The 19,476-nt window shown below is 50.1% G+C and overlaps 1 protein-coding gene across 2 annotated transcripts in view; it reads left to right on the top strand.

Moving 5' to 3' along the window:
* The window catches only part of LOC135921798 (serine/threonine-protein kinase haspin-like), a 76,299-nt gene that overhangs the window by 16,606 nt on the left and 40,217 nt on the right, over nucleotides 1–19,476 (top strand). For both annotated transcript variants that reach the window (XM_065456114.2, XM_065456115.2), the window contains exon 5: nucleotides 18,877–19,029. In XM_065456114.2, coding sequence (XP_065312186.2) covers nucleotides 18,877–19,029 — 153 coding nt within the window. The remainder of the gene's footprint in view (nucleotides 1–18,876; nucleotides 19,030–19,476) is intronic.

The following is a 19,476-nucleotide window of genomic DNA, read 5'->3' as shown; positions in this document are numbered from 1 at the left end:
TTGAAGCGTAACTCAGTTTGTCAGGTCACAAGTGGAAGCCGTCATTGTTGGACGTCTCCATCGCCGAGCTGCATTTTTCAACTTCGCGTTTTTGTTTTGTTTTTTATCGTTGGTGTTGTCACTATACCTTCGTTGTGACGTCGCTTTTTTTTTAAATTCGTGGTTTTTATTCTTTCGCACGCGTTCACATGTACAGAAATTGTGGGAGCGATCCAGTATTCTATTTAATTGTAGAGGGTGGTGCCTTACACGCATGTGATTATTTCGTACCGATTGTACGGCGGACGACGTATATTTTATGGGCACGATTCGCCGTGAGAACATCGACTATAGTAAAAGATTTGTTCCTGAAACCTGTTGAAGACGCATCATTAACTTGTGTCGCAGCTCGAGGTGGCGTTAGGGCAACGAACCCACAAAGCCCTTCGACGGATGCGTCTGGTAGTAGGAATGAAGGAAAAGGGGTTGACATTATTTACGCCGGCTCCAGTTACGGATGTCCGCTCCATGTTAAGCGGCATGTTAAGCGTCTGAAATCAAATCGGGTCATGCCAGCACCTCTCACTGCACCAAAGGTCTCCGCCTTTAATACCATCGTTTTCCGTAGGAGGCTCAACTAGGGAATCTGATGACTGTGTCACGGCCAATCACAATCGTCGAATCGGTACCATTATCCCGCCCATGATATCGCACCATCCTACCGAACTCTGCCTCCGACGTTGTACCTTCGCCCTGGCATACATTTCGCAAGTGCGTAGCAATCTGGGAATCCGAGGTCGAAGCCGTTCCCGCGGTAGCATTCGACGATGGCCCTTTTCATTAATTACTTCAGGTTGGCAGGTGCAGGTAGAGGTGTCAACGCGGCGTTGACTTCTAGATGAGCGCTGTCGAACGGGCGGGGTTCTCTCGTGGTAAACGTCTAATTAATGCCTTCGGCTGTGCTGAGACGTAACATATGTGAAAAGCTAAGTATAAACTGTCAACCGCACGCATGCGACATCACGAAAGCAGCGATAAATGTCGACTGTTTCCCCGATGTCACACAATGTTGCTTCGTAATAAAGATGCGGCTGTCTAGTAGCACTGTCTGCAGTATCGCTCCTTTACTGCATCTGTGCCAAGCGAGCTCTCGAAATATACAATCAATTATTAATACCTCGAGTTTTCTCATTATATTTTACTAGTTACCACCGCACGTACAACTTTAATGCCGTTTAGTATGATGACGCTGACGAGAGCTGTCCTCTGCTATAAGCAATTTTCTCGTGCTATAATCTGCAGGTAAGTGTTCGTTTACAGCTTGAAACTATATTCACATTTGATTGAACATGTTCCTAGGGGTGGGCAGCGCAACCCGGATGAAAGACAAACGGAAGTATACGATACGAGCGCATACTAACAACTGGTTTATTTTTTCAAACAAATGGTTAAAATATACAGAAACTGTAAACACGTGTGCAGCAACGCTTACAAGGTTGAAAGGGTGTTAGCCTATCTTGCCGTTCAAAAACTCAGTATCCTTATCAAGCAGAGCGACAGACGTCTGGCTGACGCACGCGCCTGAGCGGACATGCATGAAGTAGGCTTCCAAAGTCTCGCGTTTGATATTATCTTACCTTGCCATTCAAAAACTCAGCTTCTTTATCATGCAGAGCGATAGAAGTTTGGCTGACGCATGTATGCGCCTTAGTTGACGTACATGAAATAGGGTTCCACAATTATCGCGCTTGATTTGACCCTATCTTGCCATTCAAGAACTCAGTTTCTTTATCATGCAGAGCGATAGACGTCTGGCTGACGCATGCGCCCGAGTGGACGTGCATGAAGTAGGCTTCCGCAATCTCACGGTTGATTTGATTCACATTATTATACAATATTTCGGTTTGTCCAATTTGCGCAAACACTTTCTGCCATGCGCGGCCGGGTTCGATCCTGCTGCATTCCTGGTCGCACCTCGGCGCTCCCGTTAAGGCAGCGCCAAACCCAAAGTACTTCTTGCCGCACGAGCATGCCACGGGCTGCTCCGAGTGCGGCACATTGCCTCAGACGCCTGTTTAGGTCTATTGACAAGATTGCAGATCTTGTTTAACGAGCTTTTTTGCTGAAAAGACGGCTTGAGCACAATATTTCGTGGCTGTCTTTTTTAACCCACGCCCCATGTGATGTACATAAGGGATGACTGCAAACTCTGTTACCGTTTCGATCTATTTGGGTGCTTCCTCCTTATTTTTTTTTTCTTCACTAGCCCTTCACATATTGACACAACTATAGATTTTGGAAAGCCGGCCTTCTCTCGACAGTAAACAAAAGTCAGGAGTTGAACCTTGACGTTTTCTTTACGATAAAAACGCATAAACCTGAGCAACCTTTACACATAATTGTATCTGAGAGAACCACATGGCAACACGTAGTCGCTGGTTATATTCAGAACAACAGGGCTCCAGGTAGAAGATCCATACGAAGTAAGAAACTCAGAAGTCGTTGAGTTTTTCCAAGAAAAGGTGTACACAGCACGCGCAGCCTTCAGCATCGATGTCACGGATATATATTATTCCCTTCCTAGAAATCAGCTGATCAAGACAATCAAAGATTGCATTATGGAAAACGATGAGTTAAATTTTAGGAATGAGAGTAGTGTCTCGGTTCAGTATTTTCTCTAACCCTTGGTTTTTATTTAAATTACACGTTTGTTATCTGCAATAATGAAATTATGATTCAGAAGCAGGGGGTCTGCATTGTCTCTCAGGTCGCACCAATTCTTAGCGAGATTTTTTTCAGAACTGTTAACCGGGCATTCGAGAGCGTTTTGAAGGGACAGCGCAATATGACGGAGTCAGAAGGCAGGAATACACAACGCTGTCTTCGTCTTACTGCGCTGCCCCTTCAAGATCTTCAACCAGCACCAACTCGCCCAAATGTCGATCCTTCTACACTCGAGAGCGTCTTGGCAGGAACATTGTTAAGTGCTTCAGGTTTGTTGATGACTACTTGATAGTTATCCGCTCTCAAACAAGTTCCAAATATATTGGCGTTATTCTCGCAGCCTTTGATAAAGAAGGAATGGGTCTCAGATTTACTCATAAAGTGCCGATTTATAATGAAATTCAATTTTTGGATTTGCAGTTAAGATTACCAGCACGACATATTTGTTATCACTATAGCCCCAGGACAAGCACACCAATTCTAAACTACGCGCCGGCACACTCAAAACTAGTGAAAAATGTCATTGCGTTGACTTGTTTATATGGTTCTGCACTCAGAAAGTCATGCCACCATCTTGCCAATCTCACCTTTTCGCAACAACTTCATCGTCTAGAGAAAGCCGGCTTTCCAAAATCTATTGCGGTGTCAATATGTGAAGGGCTAGTGAAGAAAATAAAAAAGAGGAAGCACCCTAAACACAGATCGAAACAGTAAAAAGTTTGCTGTCATCTCTTATGTACATCAGACGGAGGAATGGGTTTAAAAGGACAGCCATTAAATATGGCATTCAAGTCGTCTTTTCATCAAAGAACTCGTTAAACAAGATTTGTAATCTTGTCAATAGACCTAAACAGTTGTCGAAGGCGATGTGCCGCGTCGATCACTTGGAGCAGCTCGTAGAATGCTCGGTAGGGGTGGTCTACGTCATTCCACTTTCGTGTGACAAAAAGTACTTTTGACAAACGCTGCCTTAAAGGGACACTAAAGGTTACTATCAAGTCAACGTGGACTGTTAAAATACCATCCCAGAAACCTCGAAACGCTTGTTTCGTGCCAAGGAGAGACTTATTTTAAGAGAAAATGCGTTCTGAAGCGTCCGCGTACCTCTAGCGCAGTTCAAATCGCCCGCCCTCCGATCGAGGAGTACTGACATCATGGTCTCATAGTGACGTTGCGCCATCGGTCAGTAGAACGGCGTCCGCAGATGGCGCTACGGCTTTTCTGCGCAAAACGCAAACGCGCGGCTAGAAACAGAGCCAAGACAGAGCCGACAGCAGAGCGAAAGCGGGAGTATGGTGGCTAGCGGAAGGAGAAACGGTACTTCATTCTATGACGCAAACTTCGACGCTCGTCGCAATGGACCCTGACACCGACAGATTGGCTCGCGATGGTGGGCTCAACTTCAGCGATTTGAGCACTGACGAGCGCGACCTGCTGCTGAGGGCTCACGCTGCCGGCGTCGTTGCGTACTACGACGGCGGCCTGCGGAGCGGGAAAGCAACGAGGGCTTCCCACGACATCACATGGACGTGGCATTCTCGCTGCTGTTCCAAATGAAAGTTTTGCGAGCCAGCAGAACTCTCACAGCACGACGCGATAACCAAACTACTGAAACTCCAAAGTGTGCGCGGCGCAGAGTCGAGCGCGCAGAGTCGAGCGAAAACGAAACCTTTCGAACACCCATATTACTGAAGGGTAACGTCAAAATGTTATTCTTTCGCAGAATCGAATAGCTGAGACAAGTAGCATTTTTTTTCCGTCTTATAATCGAATGAAATGATATTTTTAATACTAGTAGTTGAGTATTAGTAACAGGAATTATGAGGAGTGCTTTCGTCATCGGGCTAATACCGGAATGTCACTGGGGGGTCACAAATCGTGTCATGCATTTACCTCAATTTCTCGGTTACTAAAGCTCTGTTCGCGATTATATTGACGCCTTAGACGTTCTAGAACATTGCTCAACCACTTTAACTTGAGTTTCTGGTAACCTTTAGTGTCCCTTTAACAGGAGCACCAAGGTGCGACCAGGAATGCAACAAGCTCGAATCTGGCCACGCGTTGTAGGAAGTGCTTACAAAAACCTTTGTTTGAACAAACCGAAATATTGTATACAAATGTGAATCAAATCAACCGCGAGATTGTGGAAGCCTGATTCATGCATGTCAACTCAGGCGCATGCGTCAGCCAGACTTGTATCACTTTGCATGATAAAGAAACTGAGTTTTTGAATAACAAGATAGGCTAGGAACTTTTCACCCTTGTAAGCGTCACTTTACATGTGTTTACATGTTCTGTATATTTTAATCACTTATTTGAAAAAATAAACCAATTGTTAGTCTGCACTCGTATCGCCTACTTCCGTTTGTCTTTCGTCCGGGTTGCGCTGCCCACCCCGAGGAACATGTTCAATCACCAACTCGCCCACCTTGCTGTTCAGTTTATTGTACTGAATCAACTACAGCTTGTGTGATCAGCCTTCAATTTTCTTTCACAACTAACCCTTACATGTAAGATACGAAACTGAGAAAAAAGTTCAATGTCTACTTTGTTGCGGACTGATTGGTTCATACAGAAAAATTTTGCACAGTGCGTTACTTGTTCAAAGAAAAAAAAGCATTGCGCTGACCACAGCGAGGTTGACGCAGCATCGATATGTGCCACCGCCCTAGGCTCAACTGCAATGTGCGAGCAAGGCGACCGGACACAGAGCGGTGCGCGCCAATCGGTAGTATATTCACAGTAAATGATCTTTCGCGGGAATTGATCTTCTCATTGCGCGATATGGTAAGTTGAAAAGCGAATGCTTTCCGCGAGCAAACTAGTTCAATGCAAGATTCTGCTTGAAGCTAAGAGTACGCATTTCCCGGTGGCATGAGTTCTGGCGAACGTGGCATCACGCATACAGTTTAGAGGGCCCCCGGTTTTTGTCGTGTAGGCCTATACGCACACAGACTCTCGGGTAACGCTTTCTCACAATAACTTCGTGTCAGCCTGCTACGACAACACAAGTACGAGTGGTTAAAAGTTACCCTCCCCTGAAGCAGCGGCGTTCCCCCTCCAAGCCTAAGACCGTGCCGCCATCGCTATGTCCCGTATACGGTGAGGCCAGCGTGGTCTCCTTCCGGTCGATCTGAATCGAGCGTGTTCCCGCGTTTTCTGCCTACGCAGTTTTTTTCTCACTAAGCTTGGGTGAGGTGGCCTGGGCTACACCGAGCAAAATTTGAGGACCACCTGCACGCGGCGGCACAAGGCACGAAACAGAGGCCGACGCCACCGCCTTGCTGCAAGCGGGCCGTGTATAAACTATGCAAGGCAGTTGTTTACGCTTTAATGTCGGTTTGATAGTAATCGCCTGATAACGAGCAAACATTTCATTATACGTACTTACCAACTTGTGAATGTGCTGGTGTATGCTAGTTAAATCATTTCCTTTACTCTAGACTCTCAAAAAAGAAATACGCGGAAGAAAAACAAAAGTACCTCGACACCAGGAATCAAACCCAGGTTTTCTCCGTGGGAGGATGAGGTGGTGTACCGCTACACCAAAGTCTAATTCAAGGTGACGGCTTCCTGAAGATTGTTTTGACACATTTTAAAGCACACGTGTCCAATTGTCCTCGCACAGCTTTTCTTTTTCCTGATGTCAGCTCGTTAGCAATTTTTCTGTTGTCATTCTGGGCAAATTATATGCAAAACTTGGCTCCGACAAATGCGGTACCTGTGGTTACAGCTAAAAGCGCCTTTCTTTTCAAAATGGCGGGTGACCGCTTTGTTGACCCTAGGGAGTTAGTGCTGACATTGAAGTCCAGCGTTCGCGTTTAGTACCGCGGCGTGTGGTCGTTGCAGTTTACTCCCTGCACACAGCAGCCGTACAATACGAGCGTAATACAGTGCCGCCAAAGAAGACATCGCTGCTTGTATATTTTTGACCCGAGAGCCGCTCCGTGTCCCATCGGCTGCTGCACTGCCAGGGCTGCAGCAGACGATCCGCCGATTCCCAGGCAGAAGTGGACCATTGGTTTGAAGAAACGTGTACATTTCTTGGATTTGCGCACTTATCTTTAAGCGCACACAAATTGCTGTGGATAGGTATGCTAATAAAAATAAGCCTCATGCATGTTTCGAGCCTTCCCGATCACGTAACGTGGGTAGCCATCGAATCGATCGCCCGAGTGACATTAGCTCGTGGCATGATGGGAAGGGGTTGCTGAACACGCATGCAGGGCCGGAGCGTCGCCGCTGCGATGCATATTTTATTGCGATAGCCATTATATGGACACTCCAGGCGTATTTCTGCCGTCGCCGTGAGGTTCGGCACGATTGAAAGTGTGCGCGAGCGAGGAACGCAGCAGCCCGGATGCGTGCCCTCTCCTGTCTAGGGAGGAGGGGCGTTCTTCCGGCGGCTGCCTCGAATAACAGTGGCCCCCATACCCAAATACATACACCCTGAATACAATAAAGCAAGGCGAAAAGCACGCGCACAACATATTAGCACAATGTATGAAAATAATCCCGCGTACAACACAATATACACGGACGCAGCCGCGTATTCGAACGTACACTCGAACGCCAGTGATGCCCAAAAGAACATCAGGAGGTACGCAGTGGCAATCGTCGACACGAAAGCACACCAACAATTTACGGCATCCGTCAAGGCAGGTACTCCGGCGGCTGCCGAAACTTTCGCCGTGAAAATGGCCCTCGCTCACGCGGAACGCACGCAAAAGAGCGTCACCATAATAACAGACTCACAAGAAGCATGTCGCCTTTTTCTCAGAAGCCACGTGACCAAAACATGTCACTCAATAATACCGACGAAATTCGCCGATCATCACCGGATCCTATGGTGTCCAGGTCATACAGGCCTTGAGGGGAACGAACTGGCCGATTCGCTAGCCCGAGGTATTATTAACAGGGCCGACTCGACTGGGACGGTCCCAGGTAGCCACTGTAATGACCCCAATCCAACGAATGCCCGTGAGATTCTCGCTCATCAGCGTGCAACCAGGAAAAAATACTCTCCTCCTCACCCACAACTCAGTGCAGAGGAAGCCGCCAGCTGGCACAAAATTCAGACTGGAGTATTCCCCCACCTTAAATTACAGAATGCCATGTTCCCCACTCGCTACAGGCCCGACTGCCCGTGGTGCGGAGGCATACCAACATTACAACACATTACTTGGGATTGTGAATCACATCCGTTCGATAAAGCACACCACACAATGGAGCAATGGGAGGCACAGCTAACCAGCTTAGACCTGGCGGGACAACAGTCCTTCATAAGACCGGTCAAGCGGGCGGCCGAGGCCAGCGGGGCCTTGGACTAAAGGGTCTCCGACCACTGCAGCTAAATCGTTTAAGCCAATAAAAGTTTCTCTCTCTGTCTCCGGCGGCTGCTACGGTTCGTCGATGTCCTCCTCACCCGCCGCTCCGTATAGAGTGGAGACAATCGCGGCGTCTCGTACGGCATACGAATCGCGGACGCCGTAGTAGACGACTTTGGCGGAAGCCGTAGGGACGCGTTGCCGGCGGTCGTGTGTCTTGAAAGCGATCTTCGACGTGGCCAAAGTACGCGCCCGCGCGGGCCTCATCTTCAAAGCGATCGGAGATGTTTGCAGAGTGCGCGTAGTGCCGGTAGCTTCGTATGCGCTGTGCTTTCGGCGTTTCGTTCACGTTGAAGCGACAGGTGCACGGAGGTCAATTGCCTCGCAGCTGCTGCCGCGATTCCTAACTCCAGAATTTTCACAACGAGTTTCCGCACTAATCGAGCAAGATGTATTCATGCTTATCTGTGCGTGCGTGACACCGTGTTGCTTAAGTTAGTTAAGACACGCTGACGGGCTGGTTGGTTTGAATCCATCACAGAAAAATTGGAGGACGCTTAAGCTTCGCCTTCAAGAGTGGAACGCGACAGCGTTCCCGTCGACCCGCCAAGATGTGTAAGGCCAGAATACATGGAGCGAATATGCGACGAATAGTCGGCGTTCGACGCCCGGCGGCGTACGCGCGACGCGCGGCGGCGGAGAAAACGTCGTTCGCCGCCGATCCAGCTGGCGCAGAAAAGTTCGTCGGGCGGCGACGATACCGGAAGCGGCAAACGAGCGGCGCCCCAAAGCGAGCCAATCAGGTCTCACTATCCGCCCCGACTTCCGGCTAGGCTTCCCCGCGTGTCCGTGTATCCCGATCCCGCTCTATCGTTCACGCCGGTCTCCTGCTTTTCGTACTCGTGGCATCCGAAGCGGTTAATAAGTTAATAACAGCCATGGTTAGACAAGCTCACGTGCGCTACTTTCGGGTCTGCTTGCTTCGGCCGCGCGCGCGTTGAGCCACAGAACAGAGCCGCGGAGTTGGGGGTGCCGAAAGTTGTTTACCCGCCAAGTGTTGCCACAACGCATAGGATCGTCGCTTTCTTTGAACTACATCGGCACATGAATCTCTCAAACACATAAAAAACACTAGAAATCATTTCTTTAAAAAAATTACGCGTTTTTATAGTGTTCCGCAATTCAAAAGCGATAATAGTTGTCGTTAAAATTCTTTCTTTTCTGTCATGGGTTTCACTACAGCGCATTTGCCTCGTTATATTTGAAGTAGTGGCTTAGCGCGAATCAAACTGCCTAGCCACACCGATAACAATGCAGCGACTCACCGGCGGCGGCCGCCGTGTCTTCGCTCCATGTGGCGCAGCCCGACGAACATACGGCGTCGCGGAGCGGCAGATTTTCTGCCGTCCGAACTTCGTCGTGAAAGTTCGCTCCATGTATTCTGGCCGTAAGACAATGCGCTATGGCGCAGCGATCACTTACGAGGCGCCGCGCATCGGACTTCGCACCCACCAATCACGCGGTGAGCGGCGAGCAATGCAGCGTTTGGCGCGGCAGCGAAACGTGCGCCTGAGCAAGCGGAACGAACCAAAGAACTCGGTTTCTCGGAGGGGGAACGATCTGCGCCATCCAAACGTCGTGATCAGCACGGGCAGAGAGATGGATAGATAGTGATCTAAAGAAAGGAAGGACGCTTGATTCTGCAACCCATGAGGGAGCACGGCGAAGCGTCGTCAGGGGAGAGTGAGTCCGCGCCGCGACGCGCCTCGCACCGGTCCCCGCCACGGTGAATATACAGTATATTCGTACACCGTGGTCCCCGCACAGCCCCAATGCGCGCGTGGCGCGCCACCTGTCAGGGCAGCGCCGTACATTGAGAGGAGGGGGTCTTCTGTGTTTGCCACAAGATGGCTCTGCGTGTGCGGAAAGCACAGAAGAAATGTAGCGGAAACGTACTTCGCTACGCGTTTAACTGCGACTTCTGTAATTTACATGCTCATAATTACCGATATACACAGCAGTATAGCTTTCTACGGCACGTTTGTAAGTCAACACCGCATTCACTAGAGGCGTTTTTGTCCCACTTTGGACGATCGAGAAAAAAAAACTCATGGCTGAGTGGTAGCGTCTCCGCCTCGCACTCCGAAGACCCTGGTTCGATTCCCACGCGGCCCATCTTGCAAGTCATTTTTATTTATGTGTTGCCTTCTGGGATTTTTCACTCGCGGCCAACGACGCCGACGACACCGGCTTTTCTGCGACACGAGCTTCTTAACGCTGTCGCGTTAACACGTAAGCGTGACTGAACAAGGACGTAGAAAGAAGCACACACACAAAGACAGCGCTGTCTCTGTGTGTCTGTTTCTTCCAACATCCTCGTTCAGTCACGCTTACACATTCTATCATAGTTAGTAAGCGAATGTTCACAAGTTTATACGGCCCATAAAACTACTATCCTTACTTTGTACAACTATCTACTAATTTGCTATCGCAATCGGTGCTTGGCCTTTCGGGCGGAACTGCGAATTTTTATTGATAAAGACACGCCTTGGGCGAAGCGCTCAACTCTCGTCGCTTTAAAATGATCGGAAGGACCCACCCTGCCGACGTTTGTACCCATCCGGCAGAATTCTTTGTGTGTCTCTTGAAGACATTAACAATTTTGTGGTCCTATTTTGTGAGCGCATGGTCCTGCCATTAGGCGGAGTTTACAACATACCAAGAACATTTCAGACATCAGATCGCTTTAGCTTTGCGCGATATGTGATTACCATAGTACCTTAGGCCAGGACTGGAGTACAAGAGACGGCCCGTGGGCAGCATGCCTCCAGAGAGCAGACTGATAGCAGACCAGGGCCGTGTTCAGATTTCTGTCATGTGCTGCTGGTTTATTCGGCGCATGGTCACGCATGTGACAAGAAAAACGACGATTATGTCGTCACAAACGATACACAAATTGTATCTTTGGCGTCACCCAGCGCTTTTATATAAAGCAAGAATACAACGTTAAACAACAATACGTGCTGAGATCAGCAGCAAGTGTGATAAAACCAAGCACAGATTCCTAAGCAAAAGATTCCCACAAATATGTGGCCCGTGTGGCTCCCGAATAAGTTGGTGCTGTCTTTCGCTGGCTGTGGGTTGGGTACTTCTGCATTAAGTTTACTGCGCATGCGCGACGTCTGCACGGAACCGCAGCAGACAGGAGCAGATAAGTAAATTAATAATGCAGCGATCCTTTACGGCATTCCGCATAGCCTACGCATGACGAACAAAGATGCACACTGTGACGCTGTTTGGTATAGGTTGAAAACAAAATACTTGTGGTTGGGTGGCGTCCGTTTCTAGGTATACATGAACTACAAAACAAATAACTCGTCTCAATAATAACTACAACATATTGCATCACTTTGTGCTTAGCGTGAGATGAAATAATTAATTTCTGGGGTTTTACGTGCCAAAACCAGGACCTGATATGAGGCACGCCGTAGCGAGCGACATTTCGCCCCCACCGAATGCGACCGTCGCCAGACGGACCCGAGCCAAAGCTGGCCTTTATTTATAGCTGCAGTATCGACCTTGTAGTCCGCACTGTGACAGCAGTGTTGTCATGACCCCGAAAGACTTGGACATGACTTCTGAGAGCCTTGTTATCCGAGAAATAAGAAATCACCGCCCAAGCACAGATGGTTAAAGCCAACTGCAACAAAATGTTCGATGGCGTAAGACGGCCAGTTTCAGATAATGTAGACATAGAGTAGCCTCTGTGCAAAATATCACGCTTGAAATAGAGGTCAATCCGTCACATAGAGCTCGCAAAAATCCATGTTTTTCATACCGAAACTGAAAAAAACGCCGCCATTAGCGGCCCGCGGAAGTGACGTACAGTGAAGAATGTGGAGAACCAGCGCCCGTGCTGTATTCCTTTCCGGTGTATCAGCACGTCTGCTAGCCACAGAGTCAGTATAATTTCCCAGCTGCTTCGTGAGCTGTGACAACGATGTGGTGCGCCCGCGATGTTCTTTTAATGCCAAGTACTCTCAGAGTCTAGCCGGTCTTCTCTATCGCGTTGTCTGCGTTCAACAGCAGGGCCTCGATGCGGGCAGCCAGCGGCGGAGCGTAAACAAACTCGATCGCACTCCGCGATGCCGGCACAAACCCCTACAACGCGCGCTGAGAAACCTCCTCCGTAGTTCCTAGGCAGAGTCAAATATTCAAGGAGCAAAAGCCCCCAGGTTTTCTCTCTCGCGCCTGCTCTTACTCGTGCCTGCGCACAAACGACTGGCGATTCCTCATATGAACGTCTCGTGGCTCGGTGCTAACATAAGCTCACGGCCGCAAACCGATAAAGCTTCGCCCATTTCGCTCTGGCGGCATTGCATTCCTGCCCGGCTTGCCGCTGCATCTGCACCATGGTAGCCGCGTCGCGTTCTCCTTCGTGCCAAATTCGTTCCTGCTCGTTTGTGGCGCTGTCAGAAAGGGTTTCGTTCGTCTACTTCGACGCGTCCGATGTAGTGACACACGAGATATCTTGGAAGCTGGAGCAATACCGGGAATGATCGCTCGAGAATACCGCCCTTGAATACAATTTACATTTGAACGTTACCCTTGGTTTTCGTGTGCCATTACACCATATATAGTGCTTATAGTCACCCCGAGAAAGCTTCTGCCAAGCAAATCTTGATCCGCAAGTGGCAATGCTGTTGAAACTAGCTTGTTCAGCTTCGTCAACTGCAGTTTACATGCTTCGTGTGCGTTGGCTGGTTCGCGTCGCACTTGCCTGTTGCACAGTGTTGTGTACTGCACAGCCGCTGCTCGAGTATGTATTCGAACACCAGACGACACCGCGACGCATCGGCATTCTTGCAACAGCTGAAATCCCGAGCTCAACATGGAGGACACACGCCGAGAGGGACGCCCGTCAAATCGCAAACGATGGGCCAGCAATGCGCCTGCCTGGCTATGGGCGCAACATGGCGCAATTGAGAGATCAACTGTAGTGCTCTTCAATATTCGCCACATCCGCATCGCTACCACTTTGCCGCCAGGTGCACTCATCGACTGCAGAGGTGCTATCTAGTAGCTGCTAATAACAAAACCAGGCAATCACCAGCCCTGCGGCTTTGACAAAATTACTTTGAGAGTATACGCTAGGCATTTATAGCCAATTTAGCCCAAGTGAAATTTCGTTGCAGTAGGCCTTTAACCAGAGAACCTGAAACGTGCGGCCCTGGAGTTTATCACTGGGTTAATCCCGACTGTTCGTTAAGCGACGGCTTGGTAGGCTGCCGCATCCTCAGTACGCAGTTGCTGCTTGCGCTCGGCTGCACGAGCCTATTCTTGTGCCCGGGCTGCAGCATCGGCAATGCGTGGACGAGCTTCTGCTCGCGGCGTGGCTGATCAAAAGATGCAGGCTCCTCAGGAGTGCGTACGATGCGTGGCCTACTGTTGTGCCATTACCACAAGCCCGGATTCCGAATCTGCAAGATGCAGAATCTATCCTGCGAGCGCCATAATTCTCCCTTCACAAGTCAAGATGCTGCGCCTTCGTGCGGGAGAAGCCTCGGCGGAGCAGCGTGTTTTGACGTGTCCGCGTGTGCCCGACGGCCCGGCGCCGCACCTCCCTTGCCTGGAGGTCACCGCGCGCGCGAACTTTGAACCGAGTGGCCAGCGCGGTCGCTGGTTGGACCCCTCGGACGACCGTCGTGTGCTGACTTTGTATTGGGCCGTTTGAGTGACAATGGGCCTCGGGGATTATAAAAGCAGCGACACGCCGCTCGAAAACAGGATCTGCCGACCCCACCGGGAGAGAGTGTCGCTCCCGACTGGGGTGAGATGTGTAACGCGTTTTCGCCGGACGTCGTCGTGCGAGAACAGTCGCGTTTGTTGTGAGCACTCGGCCCCAGTGCCGACCCGTTCATGTCCTGTATGATAACCTGTATATAATGTATAAAGTCCCTTTTGTTATTCTCATCGACGCCAGGCTCGGAGTCTTCGCTACCAACGCTCTGTCACGAAACGGGTGACGAGCGCTACGGGACCACAAAGCCGTAATCGGGGTGCAGCGGTACAAGTTCGTAACACTGGTGGCAGCGGTGGGATGTCGTAACACTGGTGGCACCGGTTGGATGTCGTAACACTGGATGGCAGCTACGGGATTGACCGGCATCAGCTACCTCGGCGCGGTGAGTGCCTGAAGTTTACCTCAAACACCAGACTTTCTCTGACACAGGTTATAGTAGCTCAGGGATTGACTTGGTGTTGCATTGTGTTTAACCTTGTGTGTTTCAAGCCTAGTAAGAGTGTTTTGAAAACCAGGGGATGCTGAGAGGGTAAACAGGGCAGTGTGTGAAATACTTGCATATGTCTTACTAGTAGTGTTATAGTAGCGTACGGCAGGTATATTCAAAAAGGGTAAACAGCAGGAGGACAGTGTGAACGATGGAGAAGTACAAGGTGAAGGAACTTCTCGAAATTTGTGAGGAGTTGGGCATTGAGTTGGGCTCAACCAAAAGAAAGAATGCGATCCTTGAGGTCATGAGGACTGGGGACGTAACGGCTGAGGAAGCCGCTGAGGCCTTGGCGGGTATCAATGAACGTCGGGAAAAGGAGGAAAGGAGAGAACAGCAACGTCGCGAGGAGGAAAAGGAGGAAAGGAGAGAGATTCGTGAGCACGAGCTTAAAATGAAAGAGTTGGAGACCCGAAATAGCTCGCCAGCGCCTAGTCTCACTTCTAACGTTCCAAGAATACGCGATCAACTTCCACCCTTTGTCGTCGGAGAGGATATGGCCAAATACCTCGTGAAATTTGAGCACGTGTGCGAACGGAATAGCATTGAGCGATCCCTCTGGGCACAGAATCTGTTAGCGTTGCTTCCTGGGGAGGCATCAGACGTAATAACTTGCTTATCGAAAGAGGCGTTTGAGAGCTACAGTGATGTGAAGGAAGCGCTACTGCGGAAGTACAAATTGTCGCCCGAAGCTTTCCGGCAGAGGTTCCGGTATGCAAAAAAGGGTAAGGAGTCGAATGTTGACTTCGCGTTTCGTCTAAAAGCCGACTTGGTGGAATGGCTGAAGGGCGAAGAGGTTTACGACGACCGCGACAAAATTGTCGAATGCATCGCGTTGGAGCAGTTCTACCGTTGCATTGATGAGGATGTCCGGCTCTGGCTGCAAGATAGGCTAAAGGAGGTTAAGCTAAACAAGGCAGCAGAGTTAGCGGAAGAGTATTACACCCGCCGCAGCTTGCACAGCAAGGCAGTGCGCATAGAAAAAGCAGATAGAAGAGATGGGTTTTACGGGAAGCCCGACGAACGGAAGGAAATCACGCGTCGCGAGTTTCGGGACGACGAGTCCCTTCCCAAAGAAACTGTAAGGGATGGACAGAATGCATCTCAGAATGATGACGATGGTCCGAAACAGCGAAACGAAATGACGCGTTCTTTTGAAAAACGGAGACCGTTAACCTGCTACAATTGCAAAAAGCAAGGGCACATCGCTGCAAGCTGCCCAGAGAGAATTGCTTTTGCAACGATACAGGAAACTCACAAAAACATACGTCTATTGGAGCCCTATGTGCAGGAAATTAAGGTAAACGGCAAGAAGTGCCGAGCACTGCGGGACTCTGCAGCAACTATGGACGTTGTTCACCCGTCTTTCGTCTCCTCGAGGGATTTTACGGGAGAGTGCGTTAGGATACGGCAAGTGGCCGAGAAGGAGAGTGTCTGTTTACCGATCGCAACGGTTAGCATTGAAGGAGAATTTGGGAAACTTAACACCGAAGCCGCTGTGTCAGCCGCCCTCCCGGAGCAATTTTCCTACCTCTTCTCAAATAGCTCGGAGCAGCTGCTGAGGGATCAGGGCAAATCATTCTTTGCCGACGTGGCGTACATGGCCCCCACGGGATCCAAAGCGCGCCCGCTGTCGAGGGAACTTGACTTAGCGTCGGTGAGCGAAAGGCGGTGCGGCACGCGGACCGATCACGGTAACTTGAGTGGCGAGCAGTCACGGGAGAGGCAGAGCTCGGAGGCTGGCCTAGACGAGCGGGTCCGGGAAGTGAGTGGGAGTGACGCGTGCAGTGCTAGCCGCGATATAGACTCGACGCCGCAATTAGGCGACGCGGGCTCCACACTCGCTCCGGTTTCCGCCAGCTGGCAGGAGCAGGCTGCAGTTGAAAGGGAAACTCGGATTCGCGAACAACAGGAAGATTGTTCACTAGCCGATCTGAGGAAGAGCGTCAAACGGGGAGTGAAAGAAAAGGGGGTTTCATTTGGCAAGGAATCTGGCTTATTGTACCGCCGCTACACGGATAAGCAGGGTCGCAAATATAAGCAGCTTCGGATTCCGCGAAAATATCGCCGGGAAAAATGAATGACCTCATTTGCTTCCTCAGAAGTATGTTTTCGGTCCAAAGCGATTTCAAGGGGACCATTCTATTTGTCATTATTATTGCTGATTAATAATTGTTTCTTGTCTATTTTGTTGCGTTATTGATTTGAAAACTGATTGTTTGAGCCTTGTGTGCTAGATCGTACACCTGCCTCTTGTTGCAGCGGGAGCAAAAGGGGATAGCGATTAATTAGGTTGATTTGAATTATGGCCTTGTCTGGTGTTTGACGGGAGACAGAGGGCACTTGTTCGTGTTGGGTGTTGCCTTTTGCCGGTCGGTTTTGCAAGCTGCAGAACGACCAAGCGGGACCAGTGGCGAGAAGCAAGGTCTTAGGAACGACCCGAGCGGAGCTGGTCGAGGTACCTTGGCGACGACGCGGTGAGCAGAGCTCCTGTCCTGACGAGTCGGACCTGGGCACGTGAAGTTACCTGGCGTCCCGACAATGGACGTGAACTTGGACGAGCCTGACGAACGTGCGCGCCTGGCATCCGAGCCACGTGGAGGCAGCTCGTCTTCCCGGCGCCTTATCTGAGGGCGGGGATGCTGTTGTGCCATTACCACAAGCCCGGATTCCGAATCTGCAAGATGCAGAATCTATCCTGCGAGCGCCATAATTCTCCCTTCACAAGTCAAGATGCTGCGCCTTCGTGCGGGAGAAGCCTCGGCGGAGCAGCGTGTTTTGACGTGTCCGCGTGTGCCCGACGGCCCGGCGCCGCACCTCCCTTGCCTGGAGGTCACCGCGCGCGCGAACTTTGAACCGAGTGGCCAGCGCGGTCGCTGGTTGGACCCCTCGGACGACCGTCGTGTGCTGACTTTGTATTGGGCCGTTTGAGTGACAATGGGCCTCGGGGATTATAAAAGCAGCGACACGCCGCTCGAAAACAGGATCTGCCGACCCCACCGGGAGAGAGTGTCGCTCCCGACTGGGGTGAGATGTGTAACGCGTTTTCGCCGGACGTCGTCGTGCGAGAACAGTCGCGTTTGTTGTGAGCACTCGGCCCCAGTGCCGACCCGTTCATGTCCTGTATGATAACCTGTATATAATGTATAAAGTCCCTTTTGTTATTCTCATCGACGCCAGGCTCGGAGTCTTCGCTACCAACGCTCTGTCACGAAACGGGTGACGAGCGCTACGGGACCACAAAGCCGTAATCGGGGTGCAGCGGTACAAGTTCGTAACACTACCCATTTCGGAGCCGGAGAGAAACTGCTACGGGCGCGCTTAATTGCGACGGAGAACAACAACGTCACTACTGGAGCAGCCAATTGCGCTTCTCTGTTTCTCGCTTTTCGCGCATGCGCATGGAGTTGTGTTACAGGAGTTTTCGGCGTACAGGCGAGAGACGGACGGACGACTTGGCTAGCCATTTACAGCTTCGCTGTAAAATATGTATTTTTGCCCCATGCTTTACTATAGGTACATGTTCTTTATGTTTACAAATGTAAGGAATGTTCTCCTCACGTATAGCTGACGTGTGTAGCTTTCTTGTTAATTGGCTGTTAATCGCCAAACATTCTAGCTCCATAGCGAAACTGGTGCCAGCTGGAGAGTTGCGTTACTTACAAACTACTGTAACTTGTTCCAGAGGGCTTCACCAAACATCTTTTTGGCACCTTGTGTGCAAACATAAAAAGGTTTTTAAGCGAAAGCGAATTGAATTGGGTGGCCTGGACACTACCACATTACTACACAATCGCGGTAACTGACGGAAGTAGCTGCGCGCGCTTTCGCGCTACAACCGAAACCTTCTGGGAGGCCAAGAACTGCGCAGGTGACGGTGACAGACGACTGCCAGAATGTATGTTCGTTGCCGCATTGAGGCTCGTTTGTGAACACAGCGCCGGCAATGTGCAACAGAGAAGTTTGCCGTGAAACCGTACTGAGACGTTCCCTGCTGTTTGCTCCTGGGTCACTTGAAGACAGCGTCGTCCCACAGTTTTCATTGAAGGACGACGCATAGGCGCTAGCCGAGTCCCTCAGGGTGGCCGATTAACATAGACGGGAAAAAAATATCGAATGTGTTAAAGAAATTAAATTATGGGGTTTTACGTGGCAAAACCACTTTCTGATTATGAGGCACGCCGTAGTGTAGGACTCCGGAAATTTTGACCACCTGGAGTTCTTTAACGTGCACCTAAATCTAAGCACACGGGTGTTTTCGCATTTCGCCCCCATCGAAATGCGGCCGCCGTGGCCGGGACTCGATCCCGCGACCGCGTGCTCAGCAGCCCAACACCATAGCCACTGAGCAACCACGGCGGGTGAATGTGTTAAGGGAAACACACGCCTTCACAAAAGTAAGCATGGTGCACGAGTGACGGCAAGTTAGCAGGGCGGTGGTGCTCACTCAAATAACTGAATTCATTCCACACTGGTTAAACAGCTACGAAGTCGGAGGCTGATGTGATCTGCCGCGTCCCTGTTCCTCTTTCGACTTGTTTTCCTTTCTTCCCAAGGGAAGCAGACCGCTTCACAAGCATTGCCCGAGGACGGCTCTCGGAAGTGTTCCGCGTACACAGCTACAAGGGCGACAGTGTGCTCAAGCTCGTCAAGATCGATTCCGTGATCAGCTCCTGGGACCACCTCTTCACTGAGACATTGATAGGCACGTGAGTGACCATGCCAAAAAGCTTCTTGCCTTCGATCAAGTAACGGGTGACGGTGAAGCGCCCATACAGCAAGCGACGCACGTTCATGGTTTTCTCTCTACACCAGAAAAGCAGCCCCGTAAATAAAAATTGCAACATACCAACCAATCCGTGCTGAAACGTTGCTGAAGACATGAATGTTTTGTTCTAGCAAAAGCAATATTACTTAACTACATATATCATTACCGTTGCAGTAACTTATCTAAAGAAACCGTGGCAATTAGAAAGCCTTGCCAATGCATAAGCAGAGATTTGGCTCATACCTTATACCGAATGTATTGTAAGACAGACAGCCAAAACGTGCCCTTTCGGCAAGCCAACTGACTTGTCCACGCTCACATTTCGCACATGAGAAGAAGAATTTCGCGGTGCACCTGGTTGAATGCTACATTTCAGTTCAATGGTTGC

Source organism: Dermacentor albipictus, chromosome 6 (assembly GCF_038994185.2).
Source record: "Dermacentor albipictus isolate Rhodes 1998 colony chromosome 6, USDA_Dalb.pri_finalv2, whole genome shotgun sequence".
In the NCBI taxonomy this organism is placed as follows: domain Eukaryota; kingdom Metazoa; phylum Arthropoda; class Arachnida; order Ixodida; family Ixodidae; genus Dermacentor; species Dermacentor albipictus.
This window is presented reverse-complemented; position numbering and strand designations above follow the sequence as displayed.